This window comes from Phaenicophaeus curvirostris, chromosome 25 (genome assembly GCF_032191515.1).
Source record: "Phaenicophaeus curvirostris isolate KB17595 chromosome 25, BPBGC_Pcur_1.0, whole genome shotgun sequence".
NCBI classification, from domain to species: Eukaryota; Metazoa; Chordata; class Aves; order Cuculiformes; family Cuculidae; genus Phaenicophaeus; species Phaenicophaeus curvirostris.
The window spans coordinates 7,334,799-7,360,101 of NC_091416.1; the positions used below are offsets into that span (position 1 = coordinate 7,334,799).

The window sequence follows — 25,303 nt, forward strand, 5'->3', positions numbered from 1 at the left end:
AGACTTTTTGTTTTTAAGATAAAAGAATAAAGTTGTTTGTAGTTTGACTTGCTAGGATCATTTTGGAAAGGCTGAACTGCTGCTGACTGCTGCTGGATGGAAGATGGGTGCAAGGTGCCTCTCCAGCTGCAGCTCCTCACAGAGCCCAGGTGAGGAGCCCAAGCCAACGCTTTGCAGGGAAATGCAGGCTTATGTGGAGAAAAGGGGGAATTTGGGACAGCAGCAGATGCTGTGAAGGGATCATGGAATAATGGAGATATTTGGGTTGGAAGGGACCTCAAAGCCCATCCAGTTCCAGCCTCTGCTATGGGCAGAGACATCTCCCACTGGATCAGGGGCTCCAAGCCCCATCCAACCTGGCCTTGAACGTGTCCAGGGATGGGGCAGCTCAAAACTGTTTCCTCTCTTTCTCTCCCTGCCCTCCCTGATCAAGATCCCCTCCCCAGCTTTCCTGCAGCCCTTTCAGCACTGGAAGCTGCTCCAGGGTGTCCTTGGTGCCTTCTCATCTCCAGGCTGAACAACCCCAACTCTGTCAGCCTGTCCTGGAACGGGAGATGCTCCACCACCCGCACAGATATTGTATCCGCATGGATCAAACAGAGGCAGCTCCATGGTTTTACCTTTCTAGATCATTCAAGCTTCAAGCCATCTCCTATTCAAGACACATCTTTCACCTGGGCTTTTCCAGCTCATCACGGTTCTGGTGGTAAGTGACTCCAAAAGATGAGAGTAACTCTTTGGGCACATAATTCCCCACTGGGGATGTGTTGGTGTGGATTATATTTGAGTCACTACATCAGATGAGCATATGGAGCATATATTTAATCCAAAATATGGAAATTCCCACTTGCGTGGAGGATCTCATGATGTTTGTCAATGTTTCAATTGGATTTGCAGCAAAAGCTGGGAATTTTCCGATGCTGTGAAAGGAATGTCTGCCAAAAAACCACATTTACACTTGAGCAAAACTTTGAATTTCCTCCAAAATTGGCCCTTCTCATATATCACAAATGTGGCAGTAAAGTCTCTTCAGGATGAAAACAAAGACAACAGCAAATTAGACCTCGCCAAACAGTGTAGGATGAGGGGGGACAGTTTTCAGCTGAAAGATAAGAGATTGAGAGGAGATCTTAGGCAGAAATGTTTTGCTGTGAGGGTGGGGAGGCCCTGGCCCAGGCTGCCCAGAGCAGTGGTGGCTGCCCCATCCCTGGAGAGGTTCAAGGCCAGGTTGGATGGGGCTTGGAGCCCCTGATCCAGTGGGAGGTGTCCCTGCCTATGGCAGGGAGGATTGGATGGGCTTTAAGGTCCCTTCTGATCCAAACCATTCCATGATTCTCTGAAAGAGCACTGGGAAGCCATCTGCCCCAGCTTCAGGGTCTAAATCTGACCGAGACATGAGCAGAGTTCTTCCTGGAAGCAAAGATCATCTAACCTGAAGGTCTGACTTGTGATGTTGTCCAAAGTTTTGGACCCTTCAGGGTAATTTCTACAGCCCCGAGCACATGGACGGACGTGATGATGTTCCCCAAAACTGCACATGAATCTGCGATAACCCCAGCTTGGTACCCAGCCTCATCAAAGCCAGCGCCGCAAGCAGAGCTAGGTCGGGCTTTCTTCAGGCAGCAAAGAAAAGAGCTAAGGAAGGGGAAAGAAATGCTCTGAAAAAAGCCATTTGTCCCCTCAGCTTTATTCCGGCTGCAGAGCTGAAGCAGCTTGTAGCTCCAGAGAACTTTTAATAGAAATCTTCAGAATGAAATGGGCTACAGCTGTTTGCCTTGATAAATATATTTTATGCTACATGCCTCAGCCGCCATCTGTTTGCTGATACGAGCATTTCTCCTCTGCAGCAGCTGAAGAGAAGTCATCAAAGGGAAGAGCAGGAGACGGGTTTCGTTGCAGGTAGAGGGGAAGAGGTGAAGTGGCCCGTGCAATGAAGTTATTCTGGCAGCTTAATGTGGCGAAGCTGTTAGAAGAACAAGGCAGAGGGGGACTGGTGCGCTGGGTGTTGAGGGGAGCTGGGGTTTGCAGCGGGAACCTGGTCTTTCTGCTGGTATTATCCACAGGGAAATGCTTTGTGTAACAGTGTGAGCCCTGGGCCAGGCTCCTCTAAGGGATTTAGGTGTTTAGAGATGTGGGTATTATCTTAGGACTTGCAGAAGTTTTGTCACTTAATGATCATTAAAAACTGCTGCGATGAAGCAGGAAATCCCACGAGGTGGTATTATGCACCTGAAGAAAAGAAGTGATCTGACTTGGGCTCCTTCCCTCATCTCTCTCCATCCCCACCCAAGAAAACTCCCCTTCCGCACAAGTACTTGAAGAGCCACCCCTAGAAACCTCGAGAAGTGGTGGCTGCCCCACCCCTGGAGGTATTCAGGGCCAGGTTGGATGGGGCTTGGAGCCCCTGATGCAGTGGGAGGTGTCCCTGCCCATGGCAGGGGGGTGGAACTGGATGGGCTTTGAGGTCCCTTCCAACTCAAACCATTCTACGACTTTATGAATCTATGAAACTCAAGTTATCAGGGGTCCAGGCAAAATTGAGGGTTCAGTCTACATTTGGCCCCAGGAAACCAAGCAACATCACATTACTCTATGATTCTAAAAGCAGGTCTCCTGTTTTCCTCCTTCCCTTCAAGCATCATTCATCCAGCAGAGACATTAAACTCCCCCTGCTTTAGAGACACAAACTGAGACCCCATGGGGGAATCATCCAAATCGATATACAACCTCTCAGCAAAGGAAACCCCACCACCGCCCCAATAACATTGATTTAATGGTTATATTTGTGCTTGCAGTTAACGCCCCTGTCTTGAGAGAGCTTTGCTGGAGTGAATTGCACCACTCGCGCTTGCAGTTCCCCACCCTGCAACACAACCCCCCGCACCCAGCAGGACCAGGGAGTACCAGCATCCTGGAGATATCTGCACTCATTTACCCCCAAAATACTCTTTGATTCATACATATCCAAGTCTCTGAGCCCATTCAGGGAGCTGTCCTGACCTCCAGACACAAGCAATTTTGTTGAAGAGTCAAGTTTTGTTTTCCTCTTCTCCTTCTTTCCTATTAAAACCCAGCCATGGCACCACTACACTTAGCTTAGGTATGTAATAGCCGGTTGTCACTGGCACTGGTACGCCTAGGTGACAGGTACCTTAGCCAGAACATGCCTTATTATTATGATTATTGTGATCTTTGCTATGATTATCATATTATTTGATATTGCCTCGATGGCTCAGCCAAGGTCGGGGCTGCAGGAGGTGCTATAGAAACATATAGGAAAGGGGGTATTGTGTCCAGGTGGATTTGTAAGTAGGTAGCCGGGTCAACAGGCAGGCAGGCAGAGGTGAGATGTCCTGGTTGGACTGGAGAAGGGGAGTAGTAGGTCAGATTTAATTAAGTTGTGCCAAATTCTGTCAGAGGTCGATGTTACCTGCAGTCAGACGGGTGATATTGGATGGAAAATGTGGGTGCGAGCACTGTCTGCAAGGGAAGATGGCTTGGGTGACTCAGGGACATGGGCCTGGAGGACCACAGGGTTCACACTTAAGGCCAATTATGTTTTCTTTATTACATTTATCCCTGGAAAACCGTGTCAACCCCTCCCTGCTTAGCCTGCGGTCCAGCTCACCTCTGTGCTGCTTGCAAGCTCAGCGCAGCCTGGCTGTGGGTGCAAAAGGAGCTGTGCTGCTGAGGTGGGAAAATGCTGCCAGCCCAGATCACTAAAGTGATCCCTTTGTTAGAAAATCCCCCTTTCTAATGGGGTAGTGGGATGCTATTCCTTCTCCTTGTTGATTTTGGGTCAAAACCTCCACACCTTGCCTATTAAGTCCCCGTCACTCACAGGCACGGAGCCAGCCTGGAAGTGATGTGGGGTTGGAAGGTGCTGGTGTGGGGAAGGCACACATGGACACGGTCCGTCCTCAGTGCTGCTGCTCCCTAGGGCATGGTGACCCTTTAAGTCCCTGTCCCTGTCCTCAGCACCCTTGCATCAGCCCCCTAGCCTGCCCTCCCCAGGGTCCCTCCCCATCCTGCAGCCCCTTGCACGAGCAAGGCTGGCTCCTCTTTTCAGGTTTGGTACAGGGAGAGAGGACCTCAGAAGCAGCCTTGTACTGGGTGTCCTCAGCAGGGCTCTGGTCAAAGCCTGTGGGTTAGGTCCAGCACCACCAACAGGGTCTGGATCAGGCCCTGCTGGAAGGCTTTCTGACTGTCCTTCACCATGCGTGAGAAATGCTCCTTTTATCCTACATCTCTTTCTCCCTCTCCCCACTCCTATTCTTTCTCCCAGAAAGCTTCAAGCTCAGAGCACTTTAAAATTCAAGGGGATTCAATACAAAGCAGGAGGTTTTATTTTATATATATATATATTTTCCTCCTCCTCCCTCATCTCTGGCATCTTTCATACAGTCTCCAAGCACTTTGCTGGGGGAAATAAAGACTGAGCAAAGCCCTTTTGCAGAGCCAGGCATCCCAGTGGTTCAGAAAAATGCTGTGAAGCAGAAAGCAAGTGAGGAAGGCGGCTGTTTCTGAGCATGGGCTCCCAAAGCAGGGCTGGAGAAAACTGAAGATACTGCAGGAAGGGAGCCCTGTCCCCGCCAGCATCACCCCACACTGTGTTTGTTCTCCTTGGATCTCAAGTCACCCATGCTCCTGGATTTCCTTTGCCCCCTGCCTGCATCCATCCATCAGGTCACATCCAGAACTAGAGCTAAAAAGGGATGATTTGATCCTTCAGCATTCCATGCTCCTCAAACCTTAGACCATCTCAACCATCTCAGGGGTACCCATCCGCGTTTCGACTGGCCCAGGAGCTTCTGCTGATGGCAGGTTGTGGATTTAGGTGCTTTTATGTCATTCCTGTGAGTGATTCCTTTCAGCAACACCAGGCACTGAATCAGTGGTACGTGATCCTATAAAATTAATATGCCCTGCTATAAATAACCACTCTTTAATGGGCTGTCATTCGGCAGCTTTCGGAAAGGCTCAGCTCACGTGAGCAAAAGTTTTAATGACTGTAATTGAAATTAGATGAAGCCCATCAATGTTGGGCTTTCTGTGACCCATGCCAGGACAAAATCTATCACACAGGAGGGAAAAATTACCCCCATGGATTATGCCATGTGTGACAAAACCTGACTAACTCCATAGACACACTCGGGAATTGAAGCTGGTGAATGTTTTTGGGGACGGAGTACACTCAGCACTTTCCCTCTCCCATCCAGTTCCCTGGGTGTTTGCAGTGGGGTGGGACGTGATGGAGGAACCAATGGCTCTGGGATGCGCCGATGTCTAGGGGCATGTTGCAGGATGCTCAGGGCCAGACCATGAACCAAGCTTTTAGCCCCAAAAGCTTGATATTTAAGAGGATCTCCAACATGAAGGCAAGCAGAGAGTGCTGGGGTAGTTCAGCCTGGAGAAGAGAAGGCTTCAGGAAGACCTTAGAGCAGCTTCCAGCACTAAGAGAGGTTCCAGGAAAGCTGGGGAGGGGCTCTTGATCAGGGAGGGATAGGGATAGTACAAGAGGGAATGGTTTTCAGCTGCAAGAGGGGAGATTGAGATGAGATCTTAGGGAGAAATGTTTTACTGTGAGGGTGGGGAGGCCCTGGCCCAGGTTGCCCAGAGCAGTGGTGGCTGCCCCATCCCTGGAGGGGTTCAGGGCCAGGTTGGATGGGGCTTGGAGCACCTGATCCAGTGGGAGGTGTCCCTGCCTATGGCAGGGGTGGGGCTGGATGAGCTTTGAGGTCCCTTCCAACTCAACCCATTCTATGATTTTATGAATCGATGAAACTCAAGTTATCAGGGTTCCAGGTAAAATTGAGGGTTCAGTCTACGTTTGGCCCCAGGAAACCAAGCAACATCACTTTCTACAAGGTGTTTGCTGTCATCCCATTTCCAAGGGGTGCTTTTCAGCAGGAACCACCAAGGCCATGCTATGCTGACCCATGCTGCTAACATTCAATGATCACAGCTGGTTTGAGGTTCATTTTGCACGCAGCTCGGTGTTTTGTTGTCTTATTTCTTCTCCTCCCATGCAGAGCCCAAAGGCACCCGGACTCCTTAGGGCTGCAAACCCCATGTGTCCACCCCCAGCCCACATCACATCTTCTGGGAGCGATCAGTGGCCTCCAGGGACAAGATAACAAGTCCCCCTGTGCATCTCACATAACAAAACATCTCCTCTCCCGGGACAAGGGGGTGGCACGGGGCAAATTAAGAGATGCCAAAGTGTCTCAGAAGTGCTGGTTCGCCCCTGCCACCAACATGTCTTGAGATGTGCAAGGACGCTGCTAATGAGATGGTCGGGAAGCAGGGAATTGTTGAGGGCCCTGGGTTTGTTCCTAAGGGCCAGAGAAGAGGAAAAGACAAGAAAATCGACTTTTCCTTTTTTTTTTTTTTCTGTCCTAATAGGCCCCAGCAATTTACAGGCATGCAGAGACATCCAGAGCGATGCTTGTCTTTCATTACTCAGGGAAGAAGGCTGAAGGAACAGCAGGGAGGCGAAGGGGCAGATCCTCAGAGAACAATTTGAGTGATTGCTGCAGAATTTTTGTAGCAAAAGGACCTGGAAAACATTAACTAAATCACTTGGCAAGGCACCTGTTGTGTTCTTGGGGAAACTGAGGCATGGGACATTTTGGTTTATAGTCCTAAAGCCCCAAAGCACCAGTGTAGGTCATAAAATGATGGAATGATTTGGGTTGGAAGGGACCTTAAAGCCCATCCAGTTCCACCTCCTGCCATGGGCATGGACACCTCCCACTGGACCAGGGGCTCCCAGCCTCATCCAACCTGGTCTTGAACACTTGGGTTTTAGGGTAAGCAGAGCTTTGCTGCCTGGCTCCAGGCACTTGGTATTTCAGATGAAATACAAATTATCATGGTTTCAGGTGAAATAAAGGGTTGGGTTTGCATTTGGCCCTGGCAAAATGAGCAACAGACCCTTCTTCAAGGTGTTTGCATCAGCCGAAGGGCCCTGGTATGGCTGTTTCATGCAGTCAAAGAGGGCGAGATGGAGATGAATTGTCTCAGCCATCATCTTCAATCCAGGCGTTTCATGCTCTTCTCCACAGGCGCCTTCAATTTATTCACTGTTTATAAATCTTTCCAGCTGGTGGGAATGAAATTCAGATTTTTGTATATTTACTAATTGAAGAGATTGATGGTGTGGGGTTTTTGTTTTGCAATGAAACTTCTTCTGGCAAGCAATACCCTTTTTTATGACAAAGAGTTTGATTCTAGCTGGGCAGTTTTAACTGTTTTTAAACTTGCTATTAATGTTCTTCACTGCAAAAATTAGAAGTTAAAGTGAGGGCAAATGTTTCCAAAAGCCACAAGGAAATGCAAAACCCTCAAATTAGACAGAAAAGCAGCTCAGGGATATGGGAGTGAACTGTCTGGTTAGTCTGCAAGGAAATATCATTTGAATTTAGCAGTTGCAGGGGAATTTTAAAAGGTTTCGTTAACACTCTCCAATGGAGACAATGTTTTTATTTCAAAATTGCCAGCAAACCCCCAAAAATTTTCATTTCCTTCTCTCTCTCTGTTTGTAAGTGAATATTCACTGGGGTATCCGATAGCTGTAATTTACTCTTCACACTCTGTAATTAGCCACCTCAATCAAATGGCATCATTTCTCTCTTTGCCCAAAGAACAAACCCTTCCACTGTACAACAAACGTCTTTTCCTTGACTTCAGTAAATCGCAGGGATGGGCTGGGACTCTGCAGACAACTATTGCTTGCAGCCACTGTTCACAATCCCCATGGCTTTGGGAAGCATTCTGGGAAAGAAAAAAGGGAAAATAGGGCTGAATATTGACTCATAGCTCTTGCTTATCGCCCCACAAGAGCAAACAGCATGACAAGGTGGGAGGAAGGGGTTCACAGAATCATAGAACTGTTTGGTTGGAAAAGACCTTTGAGGTCATCGAGTCCAACCATCCCTGTCCACTTCTGAACTAGATCCTTGAGGGCTTCATCTTCCCATCTTTTAAACACCTGCAGAGATGGAGACTCAACCACTTATTCCAGTGAAGAAATGCTTCCTAATATCCAGTCTAACCCTCCCCAGTGGAGCTTGAGGCCATTCCCTCTCATCCTATCCTGTCACTTGGGAGAAGAGCCCAGCAACCACCTCCCCACAACCTCCTTTCAGTGAGCTCTAGACACCTATGAGGTCTCCCCTCAGCCTCCTCTTTCCAGGCTAAACAACCCCAGGTCCCTCAGCCACCTCTCACAAGCCTTGTTCTCTAGACACTTCCCCAGGTGACTGGTTTTTTTTCCCCTACACTGCAGAATTTGAGGATTCATGCCATGGGAGAAGGGAAAGGAGCTGCAGGATTACCCAGAGTATTTTCCTTTTTACACCTTACAAAAGCAGCGCAGAACAATCATTTCTTTCAGTAATTTCTCTTTTCTAGCAGATAAAATGACCCTTATTTCTAACACAGAAATAATTCCCCAAGAAGGTCAGAACTGGAAATCTCCTTCGTCCCATTTCCCATGCCTCAGAGTTGTCTTTTATACCTGGCGTAAAACCCTGCTCAGCCTGATTTCTCTGCTTGTCTTATTTTAAGTTCTAGGATGGAACTGGACTCAGGTACAGACATTGCAGTCCGGGCACATTATTTACCAGGAACGCTTATCTGAAGCCAATCCCAGGAGATTCACAGGGCGGCTGGGAGCTGCGAGCTGGAGTTACAGCCTCAGCGCTGTAAAATAGAAGGAAAAGAGGGAAATTGCCTTATAAAACGACAAGGACTTTGAGCTTTCTTCTTTTTGCTGGAGCTTTTAAATTCAAGGCTGGCTTTCAAGCCTGCCCAGTCCTTGTCTTGTTCCTGGGAAAAGGAGAGACAGAACTTTTCTTCCCTATTCTTCTTAGCATAACAATCCCTTGTTAACATAATAAGATTAATTCCTGTGCTGCAATCAGGAAGCCGTGCTTTGTCCAAGCCCTAAATAATATCATTCCTTCACCACATTTATGAGGTGGTGGGGTTTATTTTCTTCCACCCCCTTCACATTGGAAAATAAAATAGAAATCTTGTAATCTTGAGATAAATAGAACAGCGTGGAAGCTTCCCATTCTCCTCCAATCTGATTGCAGTGGCAGCAAAAGGACGTGGGCCTAATTAAAGTGCCAATCAGGCAAAAATGGGATTCATTGTTTTTATACAAATGCTCCATTTAACCCTTAGCTGGCTCGTTCATAATTTCATACGATCACCCTCTTTTATTCCCTATCAAAATAGTCCAAGCCAGGTTTCTTAAAGAGCTTTTGGGATGAAAAATGCTGAAAAATTACAAAAATGGATATTAAAAGCCACGTAACTGGGGAAGAGGGCAGGGTCTGTCTGTGTCCAGTGGTCTCAACACATCCCTTCCTTCGCATTTTCCTACAGCCAACTCCTCTCCCGCTGCCCACGGGAGGAGCTGTAGAGCTCCCTTCTGTCCTCCAAGATCCCTCTTGAGATGGAAAGTTTTATAGGACCTGGAAAAAGTCAGGATCAGCTGGTAATTCTTAGCGAGCACTAACGCAGCCCCATGTTTATTGCGCTCAGCCACGTGAATAACATCGTAATTCAGAGGGTTTATAGGTTTTTAGTGGATTGAGACAAAGTGCCCATCTCTGAATAACCTTGAACCCCAGGGCAGATGCTGGAGGGTGAAATCTGGCTCCAATTCTACCATATCACACACAAGAGCTCATCAGAGAGATGGTTCCCCAGAAACATCTGGGAACATCTGGGCAGTGAAACGGGAGCTGACTATTTCACAGGACCAAGGTCGCTCAGAGCAGCTTCCAGTATGGAAAGGGGCTCCAGGAAAGCTGGGGAGGGGCTCTGGATCAAGGGAGTGCAGAGAGAGGATGAGAGGAATAGTTTTCAGCTGAAAGAGGGGAGATCGAGATGAGATCTTGGGGAAAAATGTTTTGCTGTGAGGGTGGGAGGCCCTGGCCCAGGTTGCCCAGAGCAGTGGTGGCTGCCCCATCCCTGGAGGGGTTCAAGGCCAGGTTGGATGGGGCTTGGAGCCCCTGACTCCGTGTAAGTTGGGGGCTTGGAAATGAACAGGCTCTGATGTCCCTTCCAACCCAAACCATTCAATGATTCTATGATTCACTGGTGTCATCGCCCCCAGGAAACACCTCACAGAGCTTCACGCCAGGGTTTGGAAGCCTCCCCTCCTCACTATCATCTCCTCCACCGTGCCTCATAAATTCCCACTCCAGAGACAGGCTGAGATTCATCCAGCCCATCCACACCACAGGTTCAGCTCAGCTGTTTTAACCTTCCCTCACAGGGACCGCAGACATAAAAGCAGACAAGCCCCTGAATGCAAAGCACAGCATTAAAACAACTGAGCATTAACAGACCCACATGAGAGGCTGCATCAAAGCATCCAGGGAACGGCTGCGGGACTGGCCTTGATTAAGTTAGAAGGGCCTAACGAGAAACCAGTTGGTGATGGGGTTTGACTGTCTTTGTAACTCTAACCCACCTCTGTGTCCACTGGTGCAACGCAACCAGGTCTTGCTACGACCGCACGTGGCTCCGAGCATCAAGCAGGGTGGTTCTGTGAAACAGGGAGCAACTTGATGAGGACCCGTGTACGACCCAACCGTGCTCTGCCAGCCCCAAGGGCATTTGATAGGAAAGGTTGGACTCGATGATCCAGTGGGTCTCTTCCAACCTGGTGATTCTATGATTCTATGATTCTATGATTACTTGGCAGCAGCGGGTCCCCATGGAGAGGTCCTGATTGCATCCCCTAGAGCTCCAGCATTCCCCTAGGGCTTGCCCCTTCGAAAAAGAGATGCCAGGCTGGGAGAGGAAAGCCAAGCTGCCTCACTATCCCCAACCTGAAACCAAAATGGTGTCAAAGTGCTTTTATTTTTCATCTTTAGCTCTTGAAGCCTCAGTGCCTCCACCCCCTCCTCCTCCCGAGGCTGTTTCCAGGCCCTGCTTATCTCTGCCCGTATTGTTCCCGGACATGCTGTACAAGAGCTTTATCGAGTGCCACAAGCTGAGACGTTTTGGCAGCTGTCCATACAGCCAGGAGAAAAAGAAGGAGAGAAGAAGAAAAAAGAGCTCCGGCACTCCCCCGGATCTGTTTCCCCAGACCCTGCTTGGGTTGTTTTCAAAGAGGGTCCATGGGGAGACCTGGGAAGGGACTAGCACTTTTTGGCTGGAGTTGCACTGAAACCCAGAGGCAGCGTGAGAGCTGGAGCACTGCAAATCCTTCTCATAGAATCATAGAATAACCAGGTTGGAAAAGACCCACCGAATCATCGAGTCCAACCATTCCCATCAATCACTAAACCATGTCCCTCAGCACCTTGTCCACCCGTTCCTTAAACCCCTCCAGGGAAGGCGACTCAACCACCTCCCCGTGCAGCCTGTTCCAGTGCCCAGTGACCCTTTCTGTGAAATTTTTTTTTCCTGATGTTCAGCCTGAACTTCCCTTGGTGGAGCTTGAGGCCATTCCCTCTCGTCCTGTCCCCTGTCACCTGGGAGAAGAGCCCAGCTCCCTCCTCTCCACCTGGAGGAGCCAGGGGTTTTTGTAGGCAGCTGCCTTCACTTTTGCATAGAAAAGCAGCCACCATGCCTACCTGTTGCCAAGTGAAATGGTTCCCCTGCATCTTCTTGCAAGGAGCATCCCAGGAAGGTGGTGGCCACCTTGAAGAGATCACGCTCCCATCCTGGTGCCCTTGCCTCGCTCAGGGGAAAAACAGAGCCCAAGTGTCTCCCTAAAATCTCAGAGACACAGAGATGGCTTCACTGCATCCTGCCATCTCCAAGTATGTCCCCTGGCATCTCCACCACACCTCTAAGCCCCAAATTTGAAGTGTGGTCCCCGGTGTGTAATAAGGGCAACACATCACTGCTGTTATTTGGAGGAACAACTGCTCACTCCTCCATCCCATTATCCAAATTATTTTTCTTTCCAATTAGGAGACAGCTCATGCTTTGAAGTGTTCCTCTTAGAACCACAGAATCACGGAATCATTTGGTTGGAAAAGACCTTTGAGATCATGTGTCCAGCTGTACCTGTCCACTGCTAAACCATGAACCCGGAGCACCTCACCTGCCCATCTTTTAAACACCCCCAGGGATGGGGACTCCATCACCTCCCTGGGCAACCTCTGCCAGGGCCTGGGAATCCTTTCAGTGAAGAATTTTTTCCTAATATCCAGTACAAACTTCCCCTGGTTCAACTTGAGGCCATTTCCTCTCATCCTGTCCCTTGTTACTTGGGAGAAAAGCCCAGCACCCACCTCACCACAACCTCCTTTCAGGAGCTGCAGCATGATGAGGTCTCCCCTCAGCCTCGTCTTCTCCAGACTAACCACCCCCAGGTCTCTCAGCTGCTCCAAGAACCCTTGTTCTCCAGACCCTTCCCCAGCTCCGTTCCCTTCTCCGGATGTGCTCCAGCCCCTCAATGTCCTTCTTGGAGTGAGGGTTCCAAAACAGAACCCAGGATTTGAGGTGCAGCCTCACCAGCATTGAGTGCACAGGATGATCCCTGCCCTGCTCCTGCTGGCCATCCCATGACTGATCCAAGCCAGAATGCTGTTGCCCTTCTTGGCTACCTTGGCCACTGCTGGATCATGTTCAGCCACTCTCATCCAACACCCCCAGGGTCTTCTCCACTGAGCAGCTTTCCTGCCACTCTTCGCAAGGCGAGCAGCACTTTGCAGAAGAGGAAACTGAGGAACCATGGGATGAACTTCCCTGAAGCCATGCAAAAAGCTCTACAGCAAAAGCAGGGAAAGCCTCTGCGTCCCAGTTAAGCGTTTTCACAGCCAGGTTCTGTACAGCTTTCACTTGTCACCGATATTTTTAAATGACAAGGAAAAGATCATATAAAGCAGGAAAACGTGTGATTATTTTCCTCTCTCTCTCTCTTCCAGGTGCTTGCCTTAGCTTTGTGAAACACAAGAATGAAATCCATCTGAGTTGTTGTTGTCCTGCTGTTTAAAACTCCATTTTTCTGTCAATATTGCTTCATTTCTATCAAGTTGCTTACATGTTTTATATTATTCTCTCTTTTTTTTCCCCTCCCTTTGCTGCAGCATTTCAGAACATTTTGTTTCCTGCTCTTATTGGTAAATAGCCTGGAAGTAAGAGAGTCAAAAGCACGCAGAAAGTATTCTCTTTCATTGTTGTGATGGTTCATACCTATTGCACTTGTCAATGTGGGGTTCCATAAAAAAAAGGAGAAGAGAAAAGGAGGGGAAAAAAAGAGAAAGATGCTTGAGTGATCCCCCTTGGCTTTTGGAGCAAGGGAGACATTTATCATCTGGTCTGCCCAGCTCTTTAGCATCGCTCTTTGCTATCGGATACCTCACAGAGCAAGAGTGTGAACCCCAGGTTACATGGGGAGATGTAGTTGTGGTCCCCCCACAGCCCAGGTCTGGGATCTGAGCGATGCAATGGGACCCAGTGTGGGATTCCCACCTCCAAACCTAACCTCTCCCACAGACCACGGTAGTTCCGCTCCACGTCGGGCTTAACATCCCTCCCCAAAGGCCGTTTCTCACTCAGCTCCATGATTTTCTCAGCTCTTTAATTGCAATGAATCATTTCCTTCCACAAAGCACAGCAGATTTAAATGAGATACCCGAGAAGAGCATTTAATAATGAGTTTGCACTTGATTTTGTCTCCTGTAATAACATGGCCGTGCAGGAAAAGGAAAGAATCCTGCAGGACGATGCTCAGCGCTGCAGCCCTTTTCCAGCTCCAACGAGGCAGAATTATGAAAGAAACCTGCCTTTTTTTTTTTTTTTTCACATGCACGGTACAACTGCTCAGTCCTCTAAATCAAATTTGACTCCCAATGTAGTTGAAGCCGCAGAGGTAATCAGTTAATAAAACTTCACACTCACATGCTACTTTCATTCAAGGATTTAAAGCCTTCTGCAAAGGTCAGTATTACAATGATGGGAATTTTCCAGCTGAAATGTTTTCACTGGGATAGGGGAAAAAAAGAGAAAAATAGTCTCTTTTCCTTGAAGTTAAAAATTCTGCTGGTTTTAATGCAGAAATAATGCCTTTTTTTGTGAATAAAAAAAGGGAAGTAGAAAATGCCATGAGAATGTTAATGGTGTTTGGAAGCTTCACGGAGAAGTCTTACTTGTGTAGCAGCCTTAACACACATTAGTATCCCGAGTCTGCAAGCAAACAGCATTTTGCAGAATAAACTCAAACAAAACGGGGAAAGGCTCCGAATTATTTAGAAATCTAATTCCCACAGAAGGCAGGCACCGAGCATTTTATTCCACGTGCATTTAAATCAGTACTGCTGCCAGAAGAAAGAGCCCTACCTGTAACCTCTGCCTGTCCTGCCGTGCAGGGCACCCATGGAAACACCTCTGTGGTCATAACCGAGGGTCGGAGCTGCAGAGATTGCATAGAATAATGGAATGGGTTGAGTTGAAAGGGACCTCAAAGCCCATCCAGTTCCACACTTGCATGGACACCTCCCACTGGATCAGGGTCTCCAAGCCCCATCCAACCTGGCCTTGAACCCCTCCAGGGATGGGACATGAACAACTTCCCTGGGCAACCTGGGCCAGGGCCTCCCCAGCCTCACAGCAAAACATTTCTTCCTAAGATCTCATCTCAAACTCCCCTTTTTCAGCTGAAAACCATTCCCCCTCATCCTCTTCCTGCACTCCCTGATCCAGAGTCCCTCCCCAGCCTTCCTGGAGCCCCTTTCAGTCCTGGAAGCTGCTCTAAGGTCTCCCCAGAGCCTTCTTTTCCCAGGCTGTACAACCCCAACTCTCTCAGCCTGTCCTCATACAGGAGGTCCTCCAGCCCTTGGATCATCTCCATGGCCTCCTCCAGACCCATTCCAACAGTTCCATCTTCTTATGTTGGGGATTGCAGAACTTAATGCAGGGTTCTAGGCTGTGCCTCACCAGAGAGGAGCAGAGGGGCAGAGACCCTCCCTCTCTGCTGGCCACGCTGCTCTGGATGCAGCCCAGGACACGGTTGGTTTCTGGGCTGCGAGCACACGTTGCCAGCTCATATTATGCTTCTCCTCCCCCAGCACCCCAAGCCCTTCTCCTCAAGCTGCTCTCTGTCACATATTGGAACTATAGATTGCCCAAGGATAGCAGGTGGCAAAGGGAAAATAGAGTCCAGGACAAGCACTGTCCTTTCCAGCCCCTGAAGAAAATGAAGGAATACAAGAGCTGCAAAGCGAGCACCCCCACTTTTGCACTTTTCTCACCCAAAACGGTTGACAGGTAGGCAAGCAGGCAGGGAGGGGAAAACCAGCATGCACGCATAAAATCAAATAAGATCTATTTCTTAAGAGATTACTTAAAAAGCTCTTTATTTCCAGAGCGAGCACCCCTGCGCAGAGAGCAAAACGCGCACCAGGCACTTGTGTTTCAGTCAATAAAGCTCAGGTCAGCGCTGCTCCTAAGTCTGTTTTAACCTGCTTGGTACTGGTTTACCTCGTTAGCACAAGTGCACTTGGGTGAGTTATCCCTACTTAACTAACCCAGCAGAAGCAGTCAGGGAGCCAAGGCAAGCAGGCACTTGCAGAAGCTCAAGAGCAGCGTGGAGAGCTGTAGCAGCCCCCTTTGAAGTTCACCTTTCAGCACAGCAGTCAGTAATTAGAGTCCACAGCTGTAATTACTTTCTGATGCTCAGGTTTATAATTGCGCTCAGTGGCCACACGTGCCCCGCTAGACTCGGAGATGATGGGGTGTGGAACTCCCTGATCCCAGTGGTTGGTGGCAAGAAAGGCTTTTATTTCTTTATTTTGATTTTTTTTGTGTCCCTGTGTTCTGGCCCCAAACTCTCCATGGGTGAAAATAAGATAAAAAATGGTAATAAAAGCAAGAAAGGTCCCTTCCTACGCTCTTCTTCCATACTTTATTCCCCCCCCATTCAGTGGCATTTCCACCTCCTGGCCCTGGACGATATTTTGGGGGGATGGGGGAAGGATGAGGCTGCAACACTGGATGCTCTCCCAGCTGCCTCAGGACCTGTGAGAGGCTGTAACTCACCCCACAAGGGAAGGGGTGGGTTGTTTTTTTATGTCCTCCTCTGGCCGGACTGGATCGCAGGGTGAGGCTTTGGCTGCTTCCCCATTCCCTGCACGCAGTCCTGTGCTCCCCTCAAAAAATTCAGGAGAGCGAGTAAGTGAGGATGGTGCTGGGGGTGATGTAGCAGTGGGCAACGACCCCCCCCCCCCCCCACTTAGTGATGGGGGAAGAATCCATGCAACAGCTTGTGCTGCTGCTTTATTTGCAGGAAGAAGCACTGAGGGGGGGGACAATGACATTAACCCCTTCCTGCTGGGGCAGGGAGCTGCACTGGGAGGGGTTGGGGGGGGGGGGGGAGCACATCCCTTTCTCCCCTGCACTTGATGCAGAAGAAACAGCACCCACCTCCCCTTTATTTGCCACCCCACCAAGCAAGCATTTATGGGTGCACGCATGCTTCCCCTCCCCACCTTTGCAAAAAACTTCCCTTTGGGACATGGAGCAGCCCTGGGAGACACCCACCCCCTCGATTCCGCCTCCACTTTGGGGCAGGGAGCATCACGGGGTTGGGGGGAGGGGGGAACATCCCTTCCTTCCCTACACCTGATGGAGAAGTAGCAGCACCCACCTCCCCTCTTTCCCCCACCCCCAATTCATTTAAACCACCCCACCCCCAAGCAAACGTTTGGGGGTGCACACAGGTGTCCCTCTCCCCCCTTCTTTGCAAAATACATCCCTTTGGGACATGGAGCAGCCCTAGCTGACACCCACCTCCTCGACCTCCCATTTCTATTGGGGCAGGGAGCATCACGGTGGGGGGGGGCAATGTGGGGGGCACACATGTCCCCATCTCCTTCTGCAAAAGACACCCCTTTGGGGCAGGGAGCATCACGGGGGGTGGCAGTGTGGGGGTCACCTCCCTTCCTCCCCTACACCTGATGGAGAAGTATCAGCATCCACCTCCCCTCTTTCCCCCCCACCCCCACTTCATTTACACCACCCACCCCCACCAAGCAAACGTTTTGGGTGCACACAGGTGTCCCCCTTCCCCTCTCTTTGCAAAAATCATCCCTCTGGGACACGCAGCAGCCCTGGGAGACGCCCACCCCCTCGACCCCCCGTTTCCCTCGGGGCAGGCAGCATCACCGAGGGGGTGGCATCCCCTCCTGAGGCTCTCACTCATTTACTCCCCTCTTCATTTACCCCCCCTCCCCAAGCGTTTTTGGGGGGCACACATGCAAAAGACACCCCTTTTGGAGCAGGGAGCATCACGGAGGGAGGCAAGGGAGGGGCACACGTGTCCCCATCTCCTCTTGCCAAAGACACCCCTTTGGGGCAGGGAGCATCACGGGGGGGGGGTCCCATCCCTTGCTCCCTTCCACCTGATGCAGAAGTAGCGCATCCCCCCCTCCCCAAGCGCTTGGGGGTGCATAAACCCCCTCCTTTTCCAATCAAACCGCCCCCTCCCGGGCTGAGCCGCCCCCCCCAACGGCTGCCGGCAAGTTACTCCCCCATCTCCATCACTTTCCTCCCCTCCCCTTCCTTCCCCCCCCCCCCCCCCCCCCCCCGCAATAGGCAGCATCGCGCTGGGCTCGCTCCGCCAGTGAGGGCAGCGCCGCCGGGGGAGGAGCTGGGGGGGCGGCGATGGAGCCGGGCGAGCGGAGCCGCCGGGCGGTGGCTGCTTGAAACCCCCCCTTTCCCATCGCCTCCGGAGCCCCCGGACCCCCCAGCCCACCCTGAGGAATGAGAGCTTTCCAGGCAGACCTCCTCCTCCTCCTCCTCGGCTTCTTCATCCTCAGCCACGGTAGGACCCGCGCTGCACTTGACTTTCCGAGAGAAGCTTTTTATTAGGGGGGGTGTGCTTTTTGCTTCTTGCACGAGGGGAAAAAAAATGAGGATTGCACAGTTTTTCATGTATTTTTTTCTTTTTTTTGGCGAGGCAGCTCGGTTTTTGGTTTAAGGAAAAAAAAAAAGGGAAAATCTTTAGCATGCAAATGAGTTCTGAGCTCCAGCTCCGTTAATTAGATCGTGTTTGTGTGTAAACACCGCTTTGCTCAGCGACACCCCCCCTTCCTCGTCGGCACCAGGTCCTCTCGTCGCTCCTGGGGAGGGGATGATGCTAAATTTCATGGGGAAGAGGGGATGGAGGGTTCCGGCTGGCACGGAGGCGGCTTCAGCCCGGCAGAGCCTGCCGCGGTGGAGATGGGGTGTAAGGAGAGCTCTGGTCCTGGGGGTGGTGGGGGGAGAAGGGTTGTGGGGGGTGCAGGCAGCCCCGCTCCAAGGGGAGACCCCGAGATGCTGTTTTGGGGAGCAGCAGCCACTCGCGCCTCCCGAGCGTGGGAATCCGGAGGAATTTACCCCCTAACTTTGCTCCCTGCTTGCCTCCCCCACCTCAAATTAAAAGTAAATAAATAAATAAAGGATTTGGGAGTGTTTTGGGAAGCTGTCTTTAACGTGGGGCTGTGCGCTTGGTCCCTGGACCATCCGTCACCTGTGGAGGATGCTGAGCTCCCCTAGTTTCGCCTTTCTGCTGGGCATCCCCTCGCCACGCTGCTGTCAAACACCATCTGTGTCAGCTACCCTGGTCCCAAAGCCGCTTTTGTGAGGGGAGGGCTTGGGGTAGCTTTAAAAAAAAAAAAAAGAAAAAAAAAAAGGAGGGGAGGCAAACCCCAAACCCACGCAGCCAGTCCATCTGTTGATTAAATGAAGGATAAAACTTTTGGAGAGAGTAGTGCTTCTCTACAGGCAGCTGGTTTTTCGCTCAGCCAGACATTATTGCTGAGCATCACCCGCCATACGCTGCGTTTCGCCCTATTCCCTGTGCAGGGATGCTGTGTTTCGAGGTGGCTGTGCTTCTGGTTGTCCTTATATCTCTTTTTTTTTTTTCCCTGAGCTCAGATGCAATACTGGGCTCCCACGCTGCCCTCCCTTCCCCTTTTTCTCTTTCCCTCTCTCTGTACTAATATTCCTTCAGGGAGAAAGCTGTGTTTGCACTCGCCTTTGCTTCTGCACAAAAGGAAACCCACTGTGCCTTCCGTGTAGGTTTCTGGCTGAACAAATTTGAACTCTCCCTTGTACAGCAGGTTCAGGGATCTCAGCAATTTGGAAGCTGATCCTGGCCTTCTGCCATCTCTCCCCGCTCCCACGAATGTCTCCACTCCCGGCAGGTCAAATGGCACTTTGCTAGTGGAGCTGAATAAGTTTGTGTCTGGGATCCAGCGGGGATTTGCTTCTTCTCTCTCTCCCCTTCTCCTGTTTGCAGCCATTATTTTTAATAAGGGCTGATGCACTTTTTAATAGCGCTCGTGTTCATGAGCTGCCGTGGCTGCTCGGCTCCGCTCAGCTGATTTGTCTCCCTGTCTGTACTGTCAGGAGCGTGCAGCTGGTACCTTGCTTATTCATGCTGGGTTTCGAGGCAGAGAGTCTCTCGCAGAGTGGTTTTTGCCTGGTTTCTCCCGTAGGATGAACTGAATGCTACGGGGCTGCCGCTCGCCGTGCACGAGAAAGGGCTGGTGGCAGCATCGTGGCTTCTCGCTTTGGGGGTGAAACCATGCAAAGGATCCCTAATAGGATTTCATGCAGAGGATTCCTTCAACCACACGCTATGCTGGGGGGAGGAAGGGCCTGGATGGAAGAGCTGAAGCTGATTTTCCAGCCTCTGTCGTGTTTGCCTCCCCTCGTGGTTGCTCCGCTGTGTCCACAGGCGGTGGCATCCCTTGGATAAAGGTGCTCCTAAGGAGTGGGGGGCTGTGGGGATGGGATGGTAGGTGTGCACCCAGAGGGATGTCCTACCTCACTCTGGTGGTCCAAAACTCACTTGAAGGAACAATCAACATCACTAGACCCTGCCTGTCAGAAGTTTCAGTGGCTCCTTTTAGTGGGCAAGGAGCAGGCAGGGCTGTGTTTGCTTGTAACGTGGCTTGAAGGAATTTGCTGTTATAATTCAGAATGGACTTAAACTCCCCTCAACCAAGGGCAGCAGGGATGGGGAGGATCATCTCTGCAGAAAGCCTTGTTTTGGGTCCATAGTTCAGATCCTAGTTTAAAAAAAAAGCTCCCTTACACAAAAGACTCACCAAAAAGGCATTTTTCGTCACCAGATCTGCACACCTATGCCCTTGGGTTTCTGCTTCATAGGCCCTGTGCCTCCGTGTGGCACACCGGCATCCTGCTGTCTCTGCAAAGCGTGCAGGCTCAAACCTGGGCTCCCAGCTGAGCTTGCAGGAGGAAAGTTGCTCCCTGTCTGGGCTGTGCTGCACCTGGATGCGCCCAGGCATCGCTCAGCCTGGGAGGACGAGTTCCTTGCAGCTGACTTCTGTGCTCTTGAGGTGATCTAGGAAGAACAAATTGCCTTCCCTTGAGCATCCTCTCTCTTTCACCTTGTTGATAGGTCTGTGATTCCTGTTTCCCTTGATATTCCCTGGTCTTCTACCCCTGAAAGCTGTTGGGACCACAGCTTTGGTGGAAGGCGAGGTGAAGTTGCAGCACAGTTTTCCTCCTGTGGAGAGCAGATGTGTGGTACACCTCGGTGGGAAGAAATCGATTGTGGCACAAAAGTAGCTGCCTTTGCTTCTGCCAGGTGAATAGGTCCCCCCACCCTCCTCTGCCCCAGGCTCAGCCACACTGGGTGAGGCTGGAAGCGACTGGGGAAGCGGCTCAGCTGCGGGAGGTGGGCTGTGGAAGGAGCATCACTGAAGATGTACCTGCAACCACCTCTTGTGGGTCTGTATAACAACCCAGATGGATTTGGCAGGATCTGAAATTTACCTTGGATGGGAAGATTTCTGCCTGCCCGGGGCTCCCTTTCCCAAGGCGTGTTTGCTTTTCCTCGGGTGATGAATACCAAGTTCTCTGGGTGTTGCAGGGTATGTTTTTCTCCTTCACAGCTCACTTGGTTCCTCCCTGGAAGCCAGTGCTTTGCAATCTTCTGTCAGAGGGTTTCGTTCTCAGCAACAGTGGCTCAACTTCCCAGTGGCTGCTCATCAGCCCCTGAGTGGAGAAGGCTGGAATTAAACTGATGAGAGAAACCAGGCCAGTTCCACCCACCACCACCGGTTAGGACTGGGAGATGAGGATTTTAGCATCTTGGGGAAAGTTACTGGGTGACGAGGAGCAAAGTGCAAGGTTACAGGGTGCTGGGAGGTGTGTGCAGCTCCAAGGGCTGATGGCTTTGCTCCTCTTTGCAGCTCACTCATGGAAGAGGCACTTAGATTGCTCTGTCTGGCAGCCGTGCGCCTGCTAATGAGAAGCCTGAAATCTGTGGTTGTGATCCCTCTTTAAAGTTAATTCCTCCTGCCATGTACAGACCAGGGTAGCTTTGCAAGAGGAGCATGTCAGGCTGTTTCCTAAACCCAGCAGTTGAGTCTCGGCACTGGGGAGCTGTTGGGGAAATACAAGGAGTGCAGAAATGAGTGCTCAAAATGAGCAATGGGCTTTAAAAATTAAGCCAAGGAAGAGTGCTGGCAGCACAAGAAGTTGCAGCTAAAAATGGTTGAGTACAAGACAGTGATGGTTTATGAAAGTGCTTTGTGAGGATGGGAGATGCTGCTGGTGGAACAGTGTGGGTTTGGTGGGGCCACAGGAGTTCACAGCTGAGCTGCATGGGAGGGAAACTGATAAGAACCAAGTTAGAGCTGGTGTTGTCCAGTCTGCCCTATCATGAGGGGGGGAAGTGCAGCATTGTGTCTCCTGATGTCTGTTTTAGTACAATTTAGAGTTCCCCATCTGTACTGCCTGCAGTGAGATTCACGTGAGGCCCGCAGATGACTTTCCTCAAACTGGCTTCCTTGCAAGGTTTGGGTTATTTGAAAAGCACAAGACTGGAGGAGCTGTGGTTTCATTCAGGTGTCCTTTACCAGAGGGAGGAAAGCGAGGGAGAACATCTGCCCTGCTGCTGATGTTGCATCCCTACCAGCCTCCCCACCCAAGGGCAGGCAAAGGTCCATGGGCAGTTTATGCACAGCACATCTCGGGCAGATGTCGATTATTTCTGCTTCCCTGTTGTTTTAGGGGACACCGACTGGAGCAGAGACGTGCACAGAAATCCCTGTGTGTTCCCAGCTCCTGGTCTCTGTAGTTGGCCTGCATATGTTAGAATAAAAATGCTCAATGCTCTTCTTCCCTTTGTAGCTGTAAATACAGGGGGGAGGCTTATGTCCCCCTTAGGTTGTGAGCTTGCTGAGGATCAAGGTCTTTGAATAAACTGTTTTCCTACAAGCAGTCTGTGATGGAGAGTGTGTCTCGCTTCAAACCTCCAATATAATGATCAGGTTTGCAAGTCTGCATGGTGCTCCCGGCTTTCAGCTCCGCCGCGTGCCAGAGGTGGGGTGGAAAGGGCTTTATGAAAATACTGCTGGAGAACTGACTTTACATCCCTTCAAGGAACTTCCAGTAGGATTAAACAGCTTTTTTCCCCTTTTATTTATTTAAAAGACCAGCAAATTTATAGCCACAATTGATGAAGGTCCTTATTTAGCTTCTGTTCAGGAGTGAGGCGAGTCTTTCCTTTGACTTCATCAGGAGCTACCTCTGGCCAAAGAGAGACCCAGGGCAGTAGTGACCCTGGACGAGCTTATTTTATAAATCAATAGGTAGTAAAACAAATTGGTTGTAAATCAGCGGCTTGCTTATTTGCTGAGATTTAAGGCAGTTGGTGGAGCTGTGAGTTTTTAAGGCGCTCTGTCCTGCCTTCGGGGCTGGCAGTTGTCCCAGCTCTTGCAGGGAGGGATGCGAATCCATCGCCTGCAGAATTAATTTCAAACATGCCAGGGAACGTGCGGGATTTCTTTTCTCTTGGCTGGGAAGAAATGAAGTTTTAAAGCCCATGCTGCTCTTTCCAGGCGAGGGTTGAATAGCGGGATCCTGATGCTACTCAAAGCTCGCAGGTTGCCATTCCCCTGCTTCACTGCACCTCCAGGCAAGTCTCAACTCCAGACTGCTGGAGGCAGGAGGAGGAAAATATCAATTTCTAAACAGTGCAGTGTGGTAGGAACGAGCAAACGCTGGGTTCTGGGCTTGGAAACTGTGGCCTGACAGATGTCCTGGTTCAATATGCCTTTTGAGTACAGTCGAGACTGCTTATTCACTGCCTGGCTGGCAAGACCCAGGCTCAAGTGCTTGCCTTTCCCTGGTGGCAGCAGCAGCCTCCAAAGCAGAGCAGAAGGAGCTGGAGGTCACTTGGCTGTTCCGTAGCTTTTTCTTTTGCTGAGTTTCATTAAATAGCTTAACATCTACCCATGCTTGGAGTGCACCTCTTCCAGTGGGCTCTGGGCATCCTGCCTCCCTGTGTCTCAGGCTGTGGAAGTGGAAGGTGGAACGCTGGCATTGTTAGCCTGGAGTTAACAACCGAATTTAAGAGCTCCTATTAATGTGTTGACTCAACAACAAAAGCTAAAGCTGAGCTTTTGTTGTTTGAGTTGTTGAGTTGGATTGTTTGAGGGATTTGCTAATAATGCTGCTCATTGACTATTGAGGCCGAGCACCTCAGACTTTAAACTAGGGCAATGGAATCGTAGAATAATGGAATAGTTTGCATTGGAAGGGACCTTAAAGATCATCTGGTTCCAACCCCCCTGCCATGGGCAGGGACGTACCACTAGATCCCATCCAACCTGGCCTTGAACACCTCCAGGGATGGGGCAACCACCACTTCCCTGGACAACCTGTTCGAGGGCGTCAGCCCTCTCATGTCGAAGAAGTTCTTCCTTATATCTACTCTAAATCTGTCCCTCTCCAATTTAAAGCTATTACCCCTCATCCTATCACTACAAGCCTTTGTAAACAGCCCCTCCCCAGCTTTCTTGTAGCCCCTTTCTGGTACTGGAAGGTCACTATAAGGTCTCCTTGGAGCCTTCTCTTCTCCAGGCTGAACAATCCCAATTCTCTCAACCTGTCCTTGTATGGAAGGTGCTCCAGCCCTTGGATCATCTTTGTAGCCTCCTCTGGACCTATTCCAACAGTTCCATATCCTTCTTATGTTGAGGATTCCCAAACTGCACACAATACTCCAGATGAGGTCACACAAGAGAGGAATAGAGGGGCAGAATCACCTTCCTGGTAGATGCTTCCTTTTGTTTCCAATGACTGCGTGTTTGGTGCAAGTGCTGCTGCGGTTTGTGGTCAGATGGCGGCTAATTGACCTCGTAAGTGCTGGTGAGATTATGTTCTGGTGTCTGTAGGTGTCATTTTCAATAGGGCATGGGGCAAAAACATAGTGTGTACACCCTGCTGGGGGCTGGATGCTGCAGCACCTACAGGCTGGAGATTCCAGGAGCCTTTTGGGCGAGACACCCTGTCTTTCTGGGAGGGGAACACAGAAAGCATTCTGCTTTAAGCAGCTCGCTGCCCAGCAGGATGTACGCTGCAGGCTAGCGAAGCCTGCCTTAATTACAGCTGAAATATGCACCAAGAATGGAAGGGATGAACTTTCTCAAACTTCCTCTTGGATGAAGAATCAAAGCCTTGTGCTGCGGGTCCAATATTGCTTTATTTTCTCCCAGGCAGGGAGTGAGTGGGAGAAGCCACTGGAGTCCCACCTTGTGTTTTGGGCAGGTGTTCATTCACTCATTAACAGCGTGTAACTAATTAAAAAGATAAGAAATTAAAGATCTGAATCCTTCTCAGGCTCCCCCCCACCTCCAATAGCATAAATGAGTATTCAGGCTATACTCTGCCAGTCAGTAAATGTCAATATTGGATAAGTGTTTCCTTTATATCACTGCAATTTAGCATAAGCTGCTTGGAAACAAATGTCTTCCATAAGCATGAGGTGTTTCGGTAAGTACACAGTCGACATTACTATGAGGATTAAATAAATGTCAGCCCCACTTGTATGCTCAGCAGCAGGTTAAGACAGCTGAACTCACAGGCTGGCCAGTGACAACAGGAGGGATTTTGAGAGCATGGGGTGGAAGGAGCTGCTCTGGATGGGAGGAACCTGGATCTCAAGGGTGTGTGGAGATAGGGTACAGAGGCACCTTACAGCAGGGGGGAGCTGATGGTATGAGGTGCGAAGGGGTGCACGGATCTTCCCCCCAAACACATCTGCTCTGGAAAGCACCTTTCACAGGCAACCCAAAGCAGAAACCTTGGTTTAGCCAGTGTCTGCTTGAGCGAGTGGAGTTGCTGGCTCAGGATGAGTATAGTATCCATCCTGCTGAGCTGCCCAGGCCACCAGTGCTGGGATGGACCTACCGCTGCCTTTTCCAGTGCAAACTGGGAGTTGCTTGGCTGCAGTTGGCAGTCATGGGGAAGCAAGGCCAAGGGGTGAGGGACCATTGCCTGCTTTGTGGTGAGGAACATGTGCTTT

The 25,303-nt window shown here is 50.3% G+C and overlaps 1 protein-coding gene across 3 annotated transcripts in view; it reads left to right on the forward strand.

Annotated features, from left to right (window-relative positions):
- The first annotated feature begins 17,664 nt into the window (after positions 1-17,664).
- Positions 17,665-25,303, forward strand: part of KIRREL3 (kirre like nephrin family adhesion molecule 3) — a 424,782-nt gene continuing 417,143 nt past the window's right edge. For 2 of the 3 annotated variants that reach the window (XM_069876503.1, XM_069876504.1), the window contains exon 1: positions 17,672-17,800. In XM_069876503.1, coding sequence (XP_069732604.1) covers positions 17,740-17,800 — 61 coding nt within the window. In that variant the 5' untranslated portion in view covers positions 17,672-17,739. Of the gene's footprint in view, positions 17,801-25,303 lie in introns of all 3 variants that reach the window. The other variant, XM_069876505.1, reaches the window with a different exon arrangement.